This window comes from Cinclus cinclus, chromosome 8 (assembly GCF_963662255.1).
Source record: "Cinclus cinclus chromosome 8, bCinCin1.1, whole genome shotgun sequence".
Taxonomy (NCBI): domain Eukaryota; kingdom Metazoa; phylum Chordata; class Aves; order Passeriformes; family Cinclidae; genus Cinclus; species Cinclus cinclus.
The window spans coordinates 25,005,791-25,017,924 of NC_085053.1; the positions used below are offsets into that span (position 1 = coordinate 25,005,791).

Below are 12,134 nucleotides of genomic sequence, written 5' to 3' on the forward strand. Positions count from 1 at the left end.
TTGTCACGCTCTGCATGCCCATCTGTAGCAAATGAGTAAAGAATAATATTTTCTACAGTCAGGAGATGGATTTATGTTTTAGGCTGTGTGTGATACTGTGCAAGTCATTCCACTACTGCACAAAAGTGCTCACACTTCTAAAGAGCCATCAATAAAACTCTTAATGTGATGGCCTAATATTATACAACAATAAGAGAAATTGTCTGTTCTGACAGAGCGAACAACGTCAAAGAAAACATTACACTAATGTGAAATTTTACAAATGCATATTGCCCATCTTCCTCGATGTGAAATGTTTTTTCCCACTGGCTGATCTTTACATGCTCAGACTCTTGAGATCCTCAGCAGTTCAAACAGCAGTTAATGGTTTCATAAGAGTTTGAAGTTGTCCTGTTTGAAATCAGTGTGAATAGAGGTGCAAATATTGAGGCAGGTAGCGAAGTTGTCATGCTGTGATGTTCTCAGGATTATGTTCTAACTGATGTTTGCTTCTTTATCCTTCATGGGTTTTTCCTTCTAAGTCTGTTTATCTTACAATGTACAGTTTTTTCCAGCTGGGTGTGCTTCAATATTTGTTTCATAGTTCCATTTGCATTAAAGGTATTAGAAAAAGAAACCTTTAATATGTTTACATAGCATTTGTGCATGAAGGCTGAAGTAATCAAGAATCCTCTCTTTTCTCTCCTCTAAATAAAGATGTGGTATGCCAGTGGGATTTTGTTTGGGTCTTTAAATCAATGGTGTATCTGTTTAAAGATAGGGGTTATATTATATACAGAACTGTGCTCTGAGTGTTGTATTATTAGGAGAAACAAGTTTCTGAGCAAGAAACTACAAAGGTAATCTTTCTCATCACACCAATACATTGTCCTTGGTGGTGGATGTGCAACAAAATTCAGATACAGTGACAAGCATGCAAATCATTATGGCTGTAAAGGAACCAGGGCAACTAGAACTAATAATTTTGAACTTTTCAGATCAAAGGTATTTAAGAAAAGATTTAGCAGTTCTTAGCTAGGGTGCTGTGAGTTGAGCAATACTGTCTGAAGTGTGAAAAGCGCAGTTATCCCACTGGGGGTAGGATTTGGGCTTCCCTAGCTGAAATGTAACTATATGGAATCACAAGACAGTCTTCAGAAAAATGTGATTTCTCCTTTATATTTTATAAAGAAACTTTAATCAGTGTAATTTCAGAGGATTTGTTCAATCATAAGTAATGAAATACTCTGGTGTGTGATGATTATACCCCCTCTGAAAATGTGGAGCAATTTGCTGCTACTGATTGAGCTGCAAATGGGAGCCAAATGTGTTCAGCTGTGTGCCTGTGTTTGCACGTGGCAGGATGAGAGGCAAGGCAGCATTTTCTCAGTCAGATGGCAGGCAAAACCATATTGTTGTTGTATTTTTTTTCTCCTCTGAAACACTAATTAAATATTTGATTTTTATTTGTTTATTTATTTCTAGGGTGTGGATTCAGGATTTGTTCCCAGCGTTCATGATTTCGACAAGAAACTTACTGAGGCTGATGCTTACTTACAGATCTTGATAGACCAGTTGAAGGTATGGTAACTAAATGCTGCATTTACTGTGTTGAGAGTCTGCTTGTCAGGCTGGATTTCAAGGCCAGCTTGAAAGGAAGCACCACAGAGAGAGTCAGTCAAGATGAAAATGCCTGTCTCTTAGGATGGTCAAAAAGGAGTTAAAATTAGAGTATCTCATGCAGATTTATGTAAAATGGTTTACAATGGCTGAAAGATTCTGTTTTATATAAAACCTTTATGGAAATGGCAAGGTTAAATATGTTCAGTTTCATTTTAAAGCATAATTAAATCATTGTGTTGCTCATAGCATTTTAGAATCTTATCTTGAGAAGATTTTGTCAAGTGATGTGTAACTACAGTTGCAGACAGTTTCAGACTTTGTTGCAGTGGTGGTAGATAATCCATGCTTTGTCCTTGAATGAAAGCATTCTGTAGGAATGTTGTACAATACAAAAACTTTGTATTTTAAGAATAGATGGGAATGCGAGGAACAGTGAGGTCGTATCTCTCAGTACTCACCTTATTCAGAAAAACACTTTTTGCTGCTGCTTAGGACACCTTCTTCCCATGACTCAGCAGGTTAAAATTGCTGTTAAAATTGCTTCTGTTCTGCTGGGTTGGATTGTTTTCCCTGATATAATGTGCAAGTATTGCATATGGGATATTCAGCAAAAATTCAGTTGGAGGGTAGGATGGAGAGGGGGATGCACACAGCAACAAAAATGAAGGTAGGCAGAAGAAATGCAAACAAAATTCAGAGCTGCCCTGCAAAGATTTGATAAGGAACTGTCTTTGTCTACCACTCTGAAGCCATCACTTCACTCACAGAAGGTATTTGAATCTTTACACCTTCTAATTGTTATTTTAGGCCAGCTGAGGGGAGGGAGATAGAAATTAATTAATAATGAAAGATGAGTCAGTTTGTGGATGGACAGAGACCAAGATCACAGTCTATTTTTAGAACTAGAAATCAGCCCTGAGGGAAAGGGAACACATGAGTAAGTTTGAGGCAGGCAGTTGAGTGAGGCTTACTGCAGCTCACTTCCTAAAAATTACATCCTCTTCTCTGAGCTACAAGGGTGGAAGTGATGAACTTTAGCATTACCCTTAGATTTTCTCTTCCCTGTACAACTTCATGGTTGTGTGTGCACCTTAGAGTGCTCTCAGAGGCCTCTTAACTCTTTCAGCTCAGCTTGTGTTAAATGCACACACAGGCTTTTCAGTGAGGGTTTGTTTCACTTTGTTTTGTTGCATCTCATATCACATTTTTAAGAAAATAAACATAAATTAATGCTAGGAAGTCATATCTTCCCCAAAAAATGTGCTTACAAATCTTACATGAATTGGATTATGAACCTGAATCAAGGTTCCTCGAAGGGTTGATGAGAGTTAAAGCTCTTCTGGTTAAATGCTTCATATGCCCCAAAGGTTTTTGCTGAAATAGAAGAAAGGCAGCTGGAGGTGTTCTGATGAGTTCAGTTATGTTACTTAGGCTTTTTGCTCAAATCATGGTAGAATTGTCAGGGTTAGGTATGAGATTTGGTCTCTTGTAGGATGGGATGATGTAAGAAATTAGTTACATATAAGAAATTTTAGGCCAAAACTGCTTTGGATTCTAATACCAGGGTTGTATGAGTGTGTACTTACTAAATGGTTTTGGTTTTGAAATGTTGGTGTTTCTGTCTGATTTTATATGGAAAAATAACACTCTCAGTATTTTCACAAGTATCTCTTTCTTTTAGCTCTTTGATGAAAAACTCCAGAACTGCAAAGATGATGAACAGAGAAAAGCAAGTACATTTTGTCTTAAAAATTGCTCGTTTATCAGGTGGCTTTGTGCATCAGTTTGCTGTAGTAGAAATGCCAAGTAGGCATTTATTGACTTGTCAAAATCACTTCAAGCAATTTGAATAGCTTAAAACAGTTGTGGTGTGACTAAGTTGCCAAAAAAATGTAGTAGTAATGGGCATCATAGCATTAAAAAATGCTTTAGTCTGTCAGAAATAATTGTTCCTCTTCTATCCAGTGTATTGAAAAGATTCCAACAGTGTAGAAAGTATTTTAACTTAAATTTGCTCATTTTCAGTCTTTAACGAGGATGAGTGTTTAATATTGGTAGGAATTACAAGGCTATTCCAAAGGAAAAAAGTAAATACTCCCAATCATGTATTTCACATAATCAATCTGCATCCTGTGTAGGTCTGTGACACATTGGAAATCTGAGAATACCACAGTTCATTCACTGAAGTGAGGGTGCCAGCATTGTATTAGCAAGGAGCACTGCTCTTTAAGCAAGGGTGTAATTCAGTTAAGTGGTTTGTGTTCTTTGCATCCCCTCCTGTTCCATCCCAAAGTCAGCCTTGCAGGTCTGAGTTCAAGCGCTGGTTAAGAAAGGCTGGCACAAAGCTTTGGTGGTGTGGGTTTGGCATTAAGTGTAAAGCTGGTTTAATTTATTAATTTGTGTGTGTGGAGGAGGGATTTAACAATTCCTTGTAAAGGGTTTATGACAGAGGAGTTGCTTCTCTTCAGCAAATGCAGTAATTTCAGTATCATGAAGTAGTGGTGTATTTCATCCTTGTTCCCTCCCTGAATTGCCTCTTTTGGAAAACAAGCTGTGTTTTCTTAATGTTTGGTTCCTGTGTTTGAAAACTCTTTGATGCTTTCTGTGATTAGTTTTACTTCTTTGTAATGGTTGTGACCTTTCAAGTGTTATTCATCTTATCTGATGTGTTAGGTGGTGTCTTGGGGAGTTCTTTCTCATGTACAGGCTTTTAAAAGAACTTTGAAGTACATCTCTGTCAGTATGTTTCATCTGTGGACAGCTGACCACAAGAGTCAGGTCTAAGGATTTTGTATTTCTCCTTCAGTGTCTTAATGGGAAGAGTTGTCCTTCAATTTTGACCTCCCTCCAGATGCTACTTTGCAGATCAGGCAGGACATTCTTTTTTCCTGTGGCAGTGCCCCTAATCCCTAGAGGTTTTCCACATGTTGTGCTGACTTCTTTGTTTATCTCTGCAAGGTATCTATGGACAGATGGATTGACTTCATAGAGAAAGGAGGTGCTCATTTAGAAGAGGTTGGCATCCTCTGGTTTTAAATCTTGATGAGGATTGCTATTACTACAGATTCCATTTATTCTCTATTAAAAATGAAAAAGACTTGGCAAAGTACTCTTCTGATCACATCTCTTCCTGTTCTGAGAGGTTCTGTGATACAGTATTTAGCAGTTTCCCTATTTGTTTGTGGAGGTATGGTTCAGCAATCAGATTATGAGCTGAGTGTAATGTACAGGGTACTTCCATCAAACCCGTAGCTCTTTCCTCCAAAGAAACAAGTTTTGGATATTTGAGTGTTAAGTGCTTCCCAAGCAGCTGACTGCTGTTCTGCAGCTGTTTATGGCTAGGGATTTCAAAGCTGAGCTGTTGTTTTTGCAAGTTCACAGAGCATTGGATGAGCTGGCTTTAAGTTACAGAATATTTAGTCTTTTGAAGACGATGACACAGGTTGTAGGTGTTCTGATGTGCCTCAAGATCTCCTGGATATCTTCCTTCTGAGATGTGCTAATCTCTTGAATTTGGACAAAGACAGTGCAGATGTAGGCCTGATGAAAATACTGGGGTTTTCATGAATCCCCTATGCTGCATTGTTGTTCTTGCAGAGTGCAGCTAGCAGGGTATGGGGGGATCATGCACAACCAGCAGCACTGCCAGTTCTGCTGAATCTCCTGCTGGGGTACAGCGTTTGAATCTCATTGCAGAGGAAGGGAAGGAGGGGGTGTGATCTAATCTGATCTGATCGTGCTGGTGTTTCAAGGTGAAAACAAGACAGGACCTTGCTTTCTTACAGTGTTACCATTACTGGTGGTAACTCCAAGACAGCTTTTCTGTTCAGCTGTGTGTAGTTATCTTGACCACACATCAGAGAGAAGAAAAAAGCAGAAGCACTCAAAGGCATCAGAACAGCAAAGAGGTGCATTTGTGCAGGCTGGAACAAAGCTGACATTACTTAACAGGATTTGGGAGGCCAAGTGCAGCCTGCTTAGGCTGTTTGGTTCAAAACAAGTGCTTTTTGTGAAATAAATCCAAGGCTGAGCATACAGATTTGGGTTGCACCTTACACATTTCAACCATGAATCAGCTGCCTCTCTGTGCTGGATGAGCTGATCCCTCTGTAATCACATGATTGTTGAATGAGGCAAAAATCATGTTGGATGAGAAAAAATTATCTTTCTCAGTGATTTCCTAAAAAATCAGATGTCAAGGAGATGCAATGAGCAGCAAGTAGAGGGAGTAGTTTCAGCAGCAGCCTGCAATTTGATTAGATTAAATACAGCAAATTGCATTCTGCAATTGTAAATTAAATCTGCATTCTGCAAATGTAGATCTGCAGGAAATTGGTGTTTCAGATGAAAATATGTGTATTTATTACCTAAAACTAGGGGAACTGTCTTAGTAAAATTTTATCTTCATCAGTTTTCAAAGACTAGGGATGATGAAAAGAGAAAATAGTAATAAATATTAGTAGTAAATGGTTGGGTTTTTTTATTGGCAGTGTGTTTTATCTTCTATATAATTGCTTATGGTTTTCCTTACAGTTTTGTAGGATAATTATTTTGCAGATAATTTTCTAAATTATCAAAGTTGCATGTGCTATATTCTTGCAAAGTGTTCACAGAGCACAAATGTGAAAAATACTGGAACAGTGCAAACTGTCACTGCTTAATTTGGCCAGTTCACAAAGGATTCATTTCCATAGAGGAAAAATCTATGATTTTTTCTATAATTCTATAGTTCTATAATTTTTTGAAAGGCCTTTGAAATCTGCTTGTCTTGAGGTTTTTTTCCCCATGTGATCTTTGCCCAAACTACCCTTTTGGCTGTACCTGTGTGTAAGAATTAAGTGTCTCAGTGAACTGTTTGGAAAATTACAGCTGGGTGGGGAGAAACCAACATCACTGAATTGCACCACATGGTCTGAGGTCACTTTCTTATTTTCAGCAAAGGTGATGTCACTGAAGGGACTGAGATCTCAATTTATAGAGTGTTTACACATGAAATAACAAGTTGGGGAAAAAGGAATGAGTAAAGAAAGATCAAAGCTGCTGATGGCTGCCTCCAGTTGGCTGTACAGCCTTGAGCCTGTGTGACCTCCTTCAGCTGCATCACTTTTCATCCAACAAGATTTGTGTGTTTGGGTGCATTGCCTATTCTGTTTTGGTGCTAAAAGGCTCAAAACTTCTATGCTGTCATATTTAAATTGCTTTTTTCAATATGTGCTGATGAAGTTTAGACTGGAAGTCTTGCAGAGATGTGAAAAACAAACAAAAACAAAGCCAAGGAATTTTCAGCTGTTGGCATGTTTCTCTGCTAGCAGCAGGAGTAAATATAGCATAACTTCATGATATAACATCCCTCATATGATATATCCCAGATAAACATGGTCCAGGCTTTCCAGTTGGAAGGGCTGAGTCTGGGTTCTGTTTGGCCACCTCTTGCCAGTTAATCCTGAAGAAAATGTACAGCATATCTTGAGTAATATCTAGAGCATAGCTGAAAATTTCCCCTCAGGAATTGGCTGAGAGGCTGTCACTGCATTTGTTTTCTTTTTAATCCACAAATTGTTCATTTAGGTGGGTTTATAGCTGCATGTTCTTCTCTGATGCTGTAGACTTTTGCTTGCAATGCGTGGTGCAGGGAAAAGATCCTTTACACACTTTGATTATTCAAGAATCAAGAAGATTGTGACTCGAGTCACATGAGACACTCAAATTAATCAAAACAAAGAGGTCCTGTAATTGCATTAGAGGTTCAGTGCTGAATCCAGTTTAGTGATTTTGCCTTCTGCAGACAGAGCCAAGGACATCAACAGGAAGCATCTGCTCCTGAACCAGGTCATGCTGATGTGGAACATGGCATGCAGATGCCTTTTGCATGCCTGAGGTGCAGTTCCACACAGGAAATCTTTATGAACCAGTGTTTCTAGATAAAATGAAGTAGGCAGATTTCCAGAGGCACTTTTACTGGAGGCGTAGAAAGAGCAGGAACATGTGTGCACTGTTCTTTTCTGTGTTTTATTTCAAGCTGTGCTTAACTGCAAATGTCTATTGTGCTTGAATGATGGTCACTTCATGTAATATATTGTGTTGAAATGTGCCACCATGCAGTGCACTTTATAAGGATACATAATGAGCTTAGAATCTTCATGCTGCATTTCATTTTTGTTGATGTTATGCAGAAATGAAGTATAGATTTTAATGGGTAAATGTGCATAAGGTCGTTGTTAAGAAAATCTTTGCTTTGTCATCTTTAAACTTTAATCATCAGTTTGACTTCAGTCTTGTCTTGAAAATTGTGTCTATATATGGAAATAGTCTTTAACATGTTGATTAAGGGCTTTTTTCCCTCCCCCAATTTAAAATCAAAATTTTGTGTTTATACAATATTTAGGTCAAACCAGATGCTGGAAATTCTGTCTCTAATCACAATATTTTGATTTTTCTTTTACAGAAAATTGAAGGTCTCAAAGAAACAACTAATGTAAGTTTCTTTAATTTTTGTAATTATTATATATTGATTCTGAAATTCACCTTGTTTTCTTCAGAAAGTTTTTAATGCCTTTTTACTGAAAAATGAGAATCCATATTAGGTCCTATGCTGTGATGGCAGACGCAACCTGGTTCTGGTGCTGTGTTCAGGTTTCTGTCCAGCACCTTGGAATCATGGAATAGTTGAGGTTGGAAGGGGCCTCTGAAGGTCTGTAGTCCAACCCTATGCTCAGAGCACCATCAGCTGGGACAGGTTGTTCAGGAACCAAATCTTGTTTGGGTTTTGAGTAACTCCAAGGCTGGAAGCTTTACAGCTTCTCTGGACATTCTGTTCCAGTGTTTTATCATCCATAAAATAATAAAAAGTGTTTTCTTCTGTTTAAGGTGATTTTCCTGTATTTCTGTTTGTGGCCAGTGCTTGTCCTGTCACGGGGCACCAGAGAAGAGTTGTGCTCTGTCTTCCCCTGTCTTCCTAGTCAGATATTGATCCCCCTTGATAAGGTCTCCTTGAGCCTTTTCCTCTCCAGATTAAACAAGCCCAGCTCCCTGAGCCTCTCTTCCCATGATAATTTACCTGCCTGCAGCACTCTGGGAGTTTGGAGCTGACCTCCATTTCACCTGACAGCCTGGCTTGTATGTGGTTTTGGAAACTTCAGTTTTCTGCTGCTGTGCTTTTGTCTCTGGAAAAAAAAAAGGGGGGGGGGGGGGGGGGAAGGGAAGTAGGGTTTCTACAGAAGTGAGTGTCCATTTAGTTCACACCCAATATTCTATATAACTAATACATACAAAATATTATGGGATAGTAATGCAGTTTTTTTCTGATATTTTTTCTTTTTCTAGAGCATGGTAGAATCAATAAAACACTGCATTGTGTTGCTACAGATCGCTAAAGTAAGTACACTGTGGATTATTCTGAATTTTAGTGATACAGCATTAATCTCCTTGAAGCCTAAAATGCCTTCTATGTGATCCAGGAACAGAAGAACAATAAGTTGATTTATGCTTTTATTTTAATGAAGTTTCTGTAACACTGAGCTCTATAGCAGGCAGTCTTGTTAATGCTCATGATAACAGTCATGTTGGTTTGAGTTTTCTTTCAGATAAACTTTCTTTTGCAGAATTTGCTCTTAGACTAAAGAAGGACTTAGACAAATGTCAGGTTGACAGAACAGGAACTTAACAAAAGTCTGCTTTCCCTTTCATTTAAGAGTGTGGCTAACAAGTAAAAAGGGGAGAAAGATGATGAAAATAATGAAACAAGTTTGGCAAGGTCTGTCACAGGTCTGAAGTTCATGATGATGTTGGAACTTCCTGAATTTAGAATTGTATTATTTGAGAATGCAGTATGGGTAATTCACTTATGCTTTTCACCTACATGTTTCATTAGATTTTAAAATTTGGGGCGTTTTGGATTTATTTGTTGTCAAATTCTGCCCTTACATGTTTAACATTCTGTATTTAGGATATGTTAATTATGAACTGCTGATTTGTATCTTGTGATCAGACTGGAGGGAGGTGATATTTTGCGAAGAAATAAAGGTATTTTCAGAATTTCAGGCTGATTTACTCAGAACACATTCTGATTTATCCAGAAATAGGTGTGGGCTCTTCAATTTTTTTTTCCTCTAATCTAGATCAACTGTTCTTTATGGGTTTGGAATGCAAGACTGCTGTTTGTCTTAATTTTAGATTTAGATATGTTGCACAAAATTTTGAGTACAGTGAAAATTGAAATATTTAGAATCTCACAGGAACAAAAGTCATCCACTGAAAGGATCAGTGCATGTTTTACGAAATTCGGTTTTCTTATCTATTACTGAAGAATTTGTAAAGAAAATGTTTGTTAATTAACAGATTTGTACAAATCCAAAACTTTTTTACATGCACCTGGGTTGAAACATTGAAATAGTTTTGTGCCACACAAATTTGGAGCTAGTGCAGTCTTATTTAACATGCAGTGATGCTACTTCAATCCTTCACTGTAGTGCCAGCAAGAAAAAGCCTTTCAGTACTTAATTTGCTGTTATTTGGTTCTGGCTATATTTAGAGGTGTTTTATTTCAGTGAAGTCAGTAGATTATATGTCATTTTTTAGGGGTTTCATGGAGTCAGTTGTAGATAAGTTAGATGGTAATATGCTGATTTTCTTATCTATATGTGATTTGCTGTATTGAGGGAGCTGTTGGGGAAACTGCAAAGACTTACCAGCTCATTTTTTCTTAATTACTGTATAAATGTATTTAATAGTTCTTATTTTCACAGGGGTTTAATTCCTATCAAATTTTACTCTTTTAAAAAAAACTCTGCTATGTAATTAGCAAATGTGAAATTGCAGAGTTGTAATCTTCTTTTCAGGCTGTTGATCAGAGCTGGTAATAGGTGGCTGAGTTACCTTTCTTGTTTCTGTTGAATATCAAGTCCTGTTTCTGCTGCATGTGAGTTTATTGGGAGTTAAATGTGACCACTTATGCTGATGCTAAGCGTATTTTGAAGTTCTTTAGGTGGTTTGCTGATCATGGACAAAGCTGGTAGTGGCAGATGTAGTCATTTAGATCAGGTTCAGTACTTTACTGCTCCAGCTGCCATGTGGGTGTAAAGGCAGGTGGAATTTGAGTCCCCCAAAGGTGCTAACACTTGCTTTTTTTTGCACTAAATCAGACCTTGAAATACTTCTTTCAGTACCACTAAATATTGACCAGTGTAAATAGGTGAACTTATCCACTATGGAGTGGGGGTTTATTGTTTGGTTTTTTGCTGAACCATATCTGAAGCTCTTTTGGAGCTGTTGAAGACAAGGTGGGTTAAAGGGGTACCTTATGCACAGCTAATTGCAAGATGTTAATCCACATATAGTGAAAAAAAAAAAATCCCAGTACTTTAATAACCCTTTTTCTGCTTCATTTCTTCATCTTCTTCCCCTCTCAGGAAACTGTGCTTGTTGGCTACAAGGGAATTCTGTCTTTGTTTCCCCCCACCTTTTCCATTAACTGTGTTAGTATCCTGATTTCCTACACTGTCGAAAATTCATAATACAAAGGGGTTTGGTTTTGTTTTTTTTTTTCCCCACAGTTCTGCCAGTTGCTTGTGTATGATGCAATCTCTGTGTAAAAATGTGTTGTGTCTGACTGTAGCTTTTTGCTCTCCATTAGAGACCTTTCAAGATTCTGCAGGATTTTTTCCCAAATCTGTAGGGCAAGTATGACTGCTGACTGACACTGCTGAAAATAAATCATCTTAACACCACCCTGCACCCCATTTCTATTTCCACAGTGCCTTTCTCAATAGGAGACAAATTTGCTGATCTGTGTACCTTGATAATGTTACCCCTGCTCTATGCACATAGAACTCTCTGTTTCCAACACACAACCATTTATTATGTGGATTGTTTTGGAACCCTGAAGCAAACCTGGATTTTTGGTTGTTGGAGTTTTGTTCTGTTTCTTTTTTTTTTTAATTGTGTGTTCAGTTGTTCTGTTTCATGGATTTTTACCTGTCTTAGCATTTGGACTGTTAAATTTTCATTAAACTCACTGGTAAATCGAGTGTGTAATTATGCCACTTGTACTGAGGTGACTTGACATTTTCAAAATAATGAAGTAAATACCAGCTAAACAGGAAAATGTTAGAATTCATTCATTATTTATCAAAAAGCAGTCAAAATAAACAAAGTGGAATGGGCAGGTGAAGCATTTGGCCTATGTTCTCCCCTTTGTGTGTGTGGCAGTTGAAGATGTCCAGCTTTGCTGATGTGTGTGATGTAAAATACATGAAATGTTCTGCCAGTGATGTGGTAAACCTCAGTCTTAGAAATATATGTGTCTCATGAAGTACCTTTTATAATCTAAATATCTAGTTTTGCATCCTTCCCTTCTCTCTTTCACTCCATTTCTGGCAGTCTTGCCTGCCCAGATTTGTGGAATTTCTGCCTTCCTTACCTCATTGATGCTGCTACTGTGCATTACTGAGGTGGGATGGCAAGCATCAATACTCATGCAGCATCTTTGTGGTTTATTTCTTAGGTCTTAGAGATGACACAACATGGGGATTTTA

At 37.9% G+C, this 12,134-nt stretch overlaps 1 protein-coding gene across 6 annotated transcripts in view; it reads left to right on the forward strand.

The window, feature by feature from the left end:
• Window positions 1–12,134, forward strand: part of OSBPL9 (oxysterol binding protein like 9) — a 57,441-nt gene that overhangs the window by 32,294 nt on the left and 13,013 nt on the right. For 5 of the 6 annotated variants that reach the window (XR_009933384.1, XM_062497655.1, XM_062497654.1 and 2 more), the window contains 4 exons: window positions 1,465–1,560; window positions 3,284–3,331; window positions 8,048–8,077; window positions 8,926–8,976. Coding sequence is in view for 5 of the 6 variants with exons in the window: in XM_062497655.1 (XP_062353639.1) it covers window positions 1,465–1,560; window positions 3,284–3,331; window positions 8,048–8,077; window positions 8,926–8,976 (225 nt within the window). In the remaining variant the exon portion in view is untranslated. The remainder of the gene's footprint in view (window positions 1–1,464; window positions 1,561–3,283; window positions 3,332–8,047; window positions 8,078–8,925; window positions 8,977–12,134) is intronic. The other variant, XM_062497657.1, reaches the window with a different exon arrangement.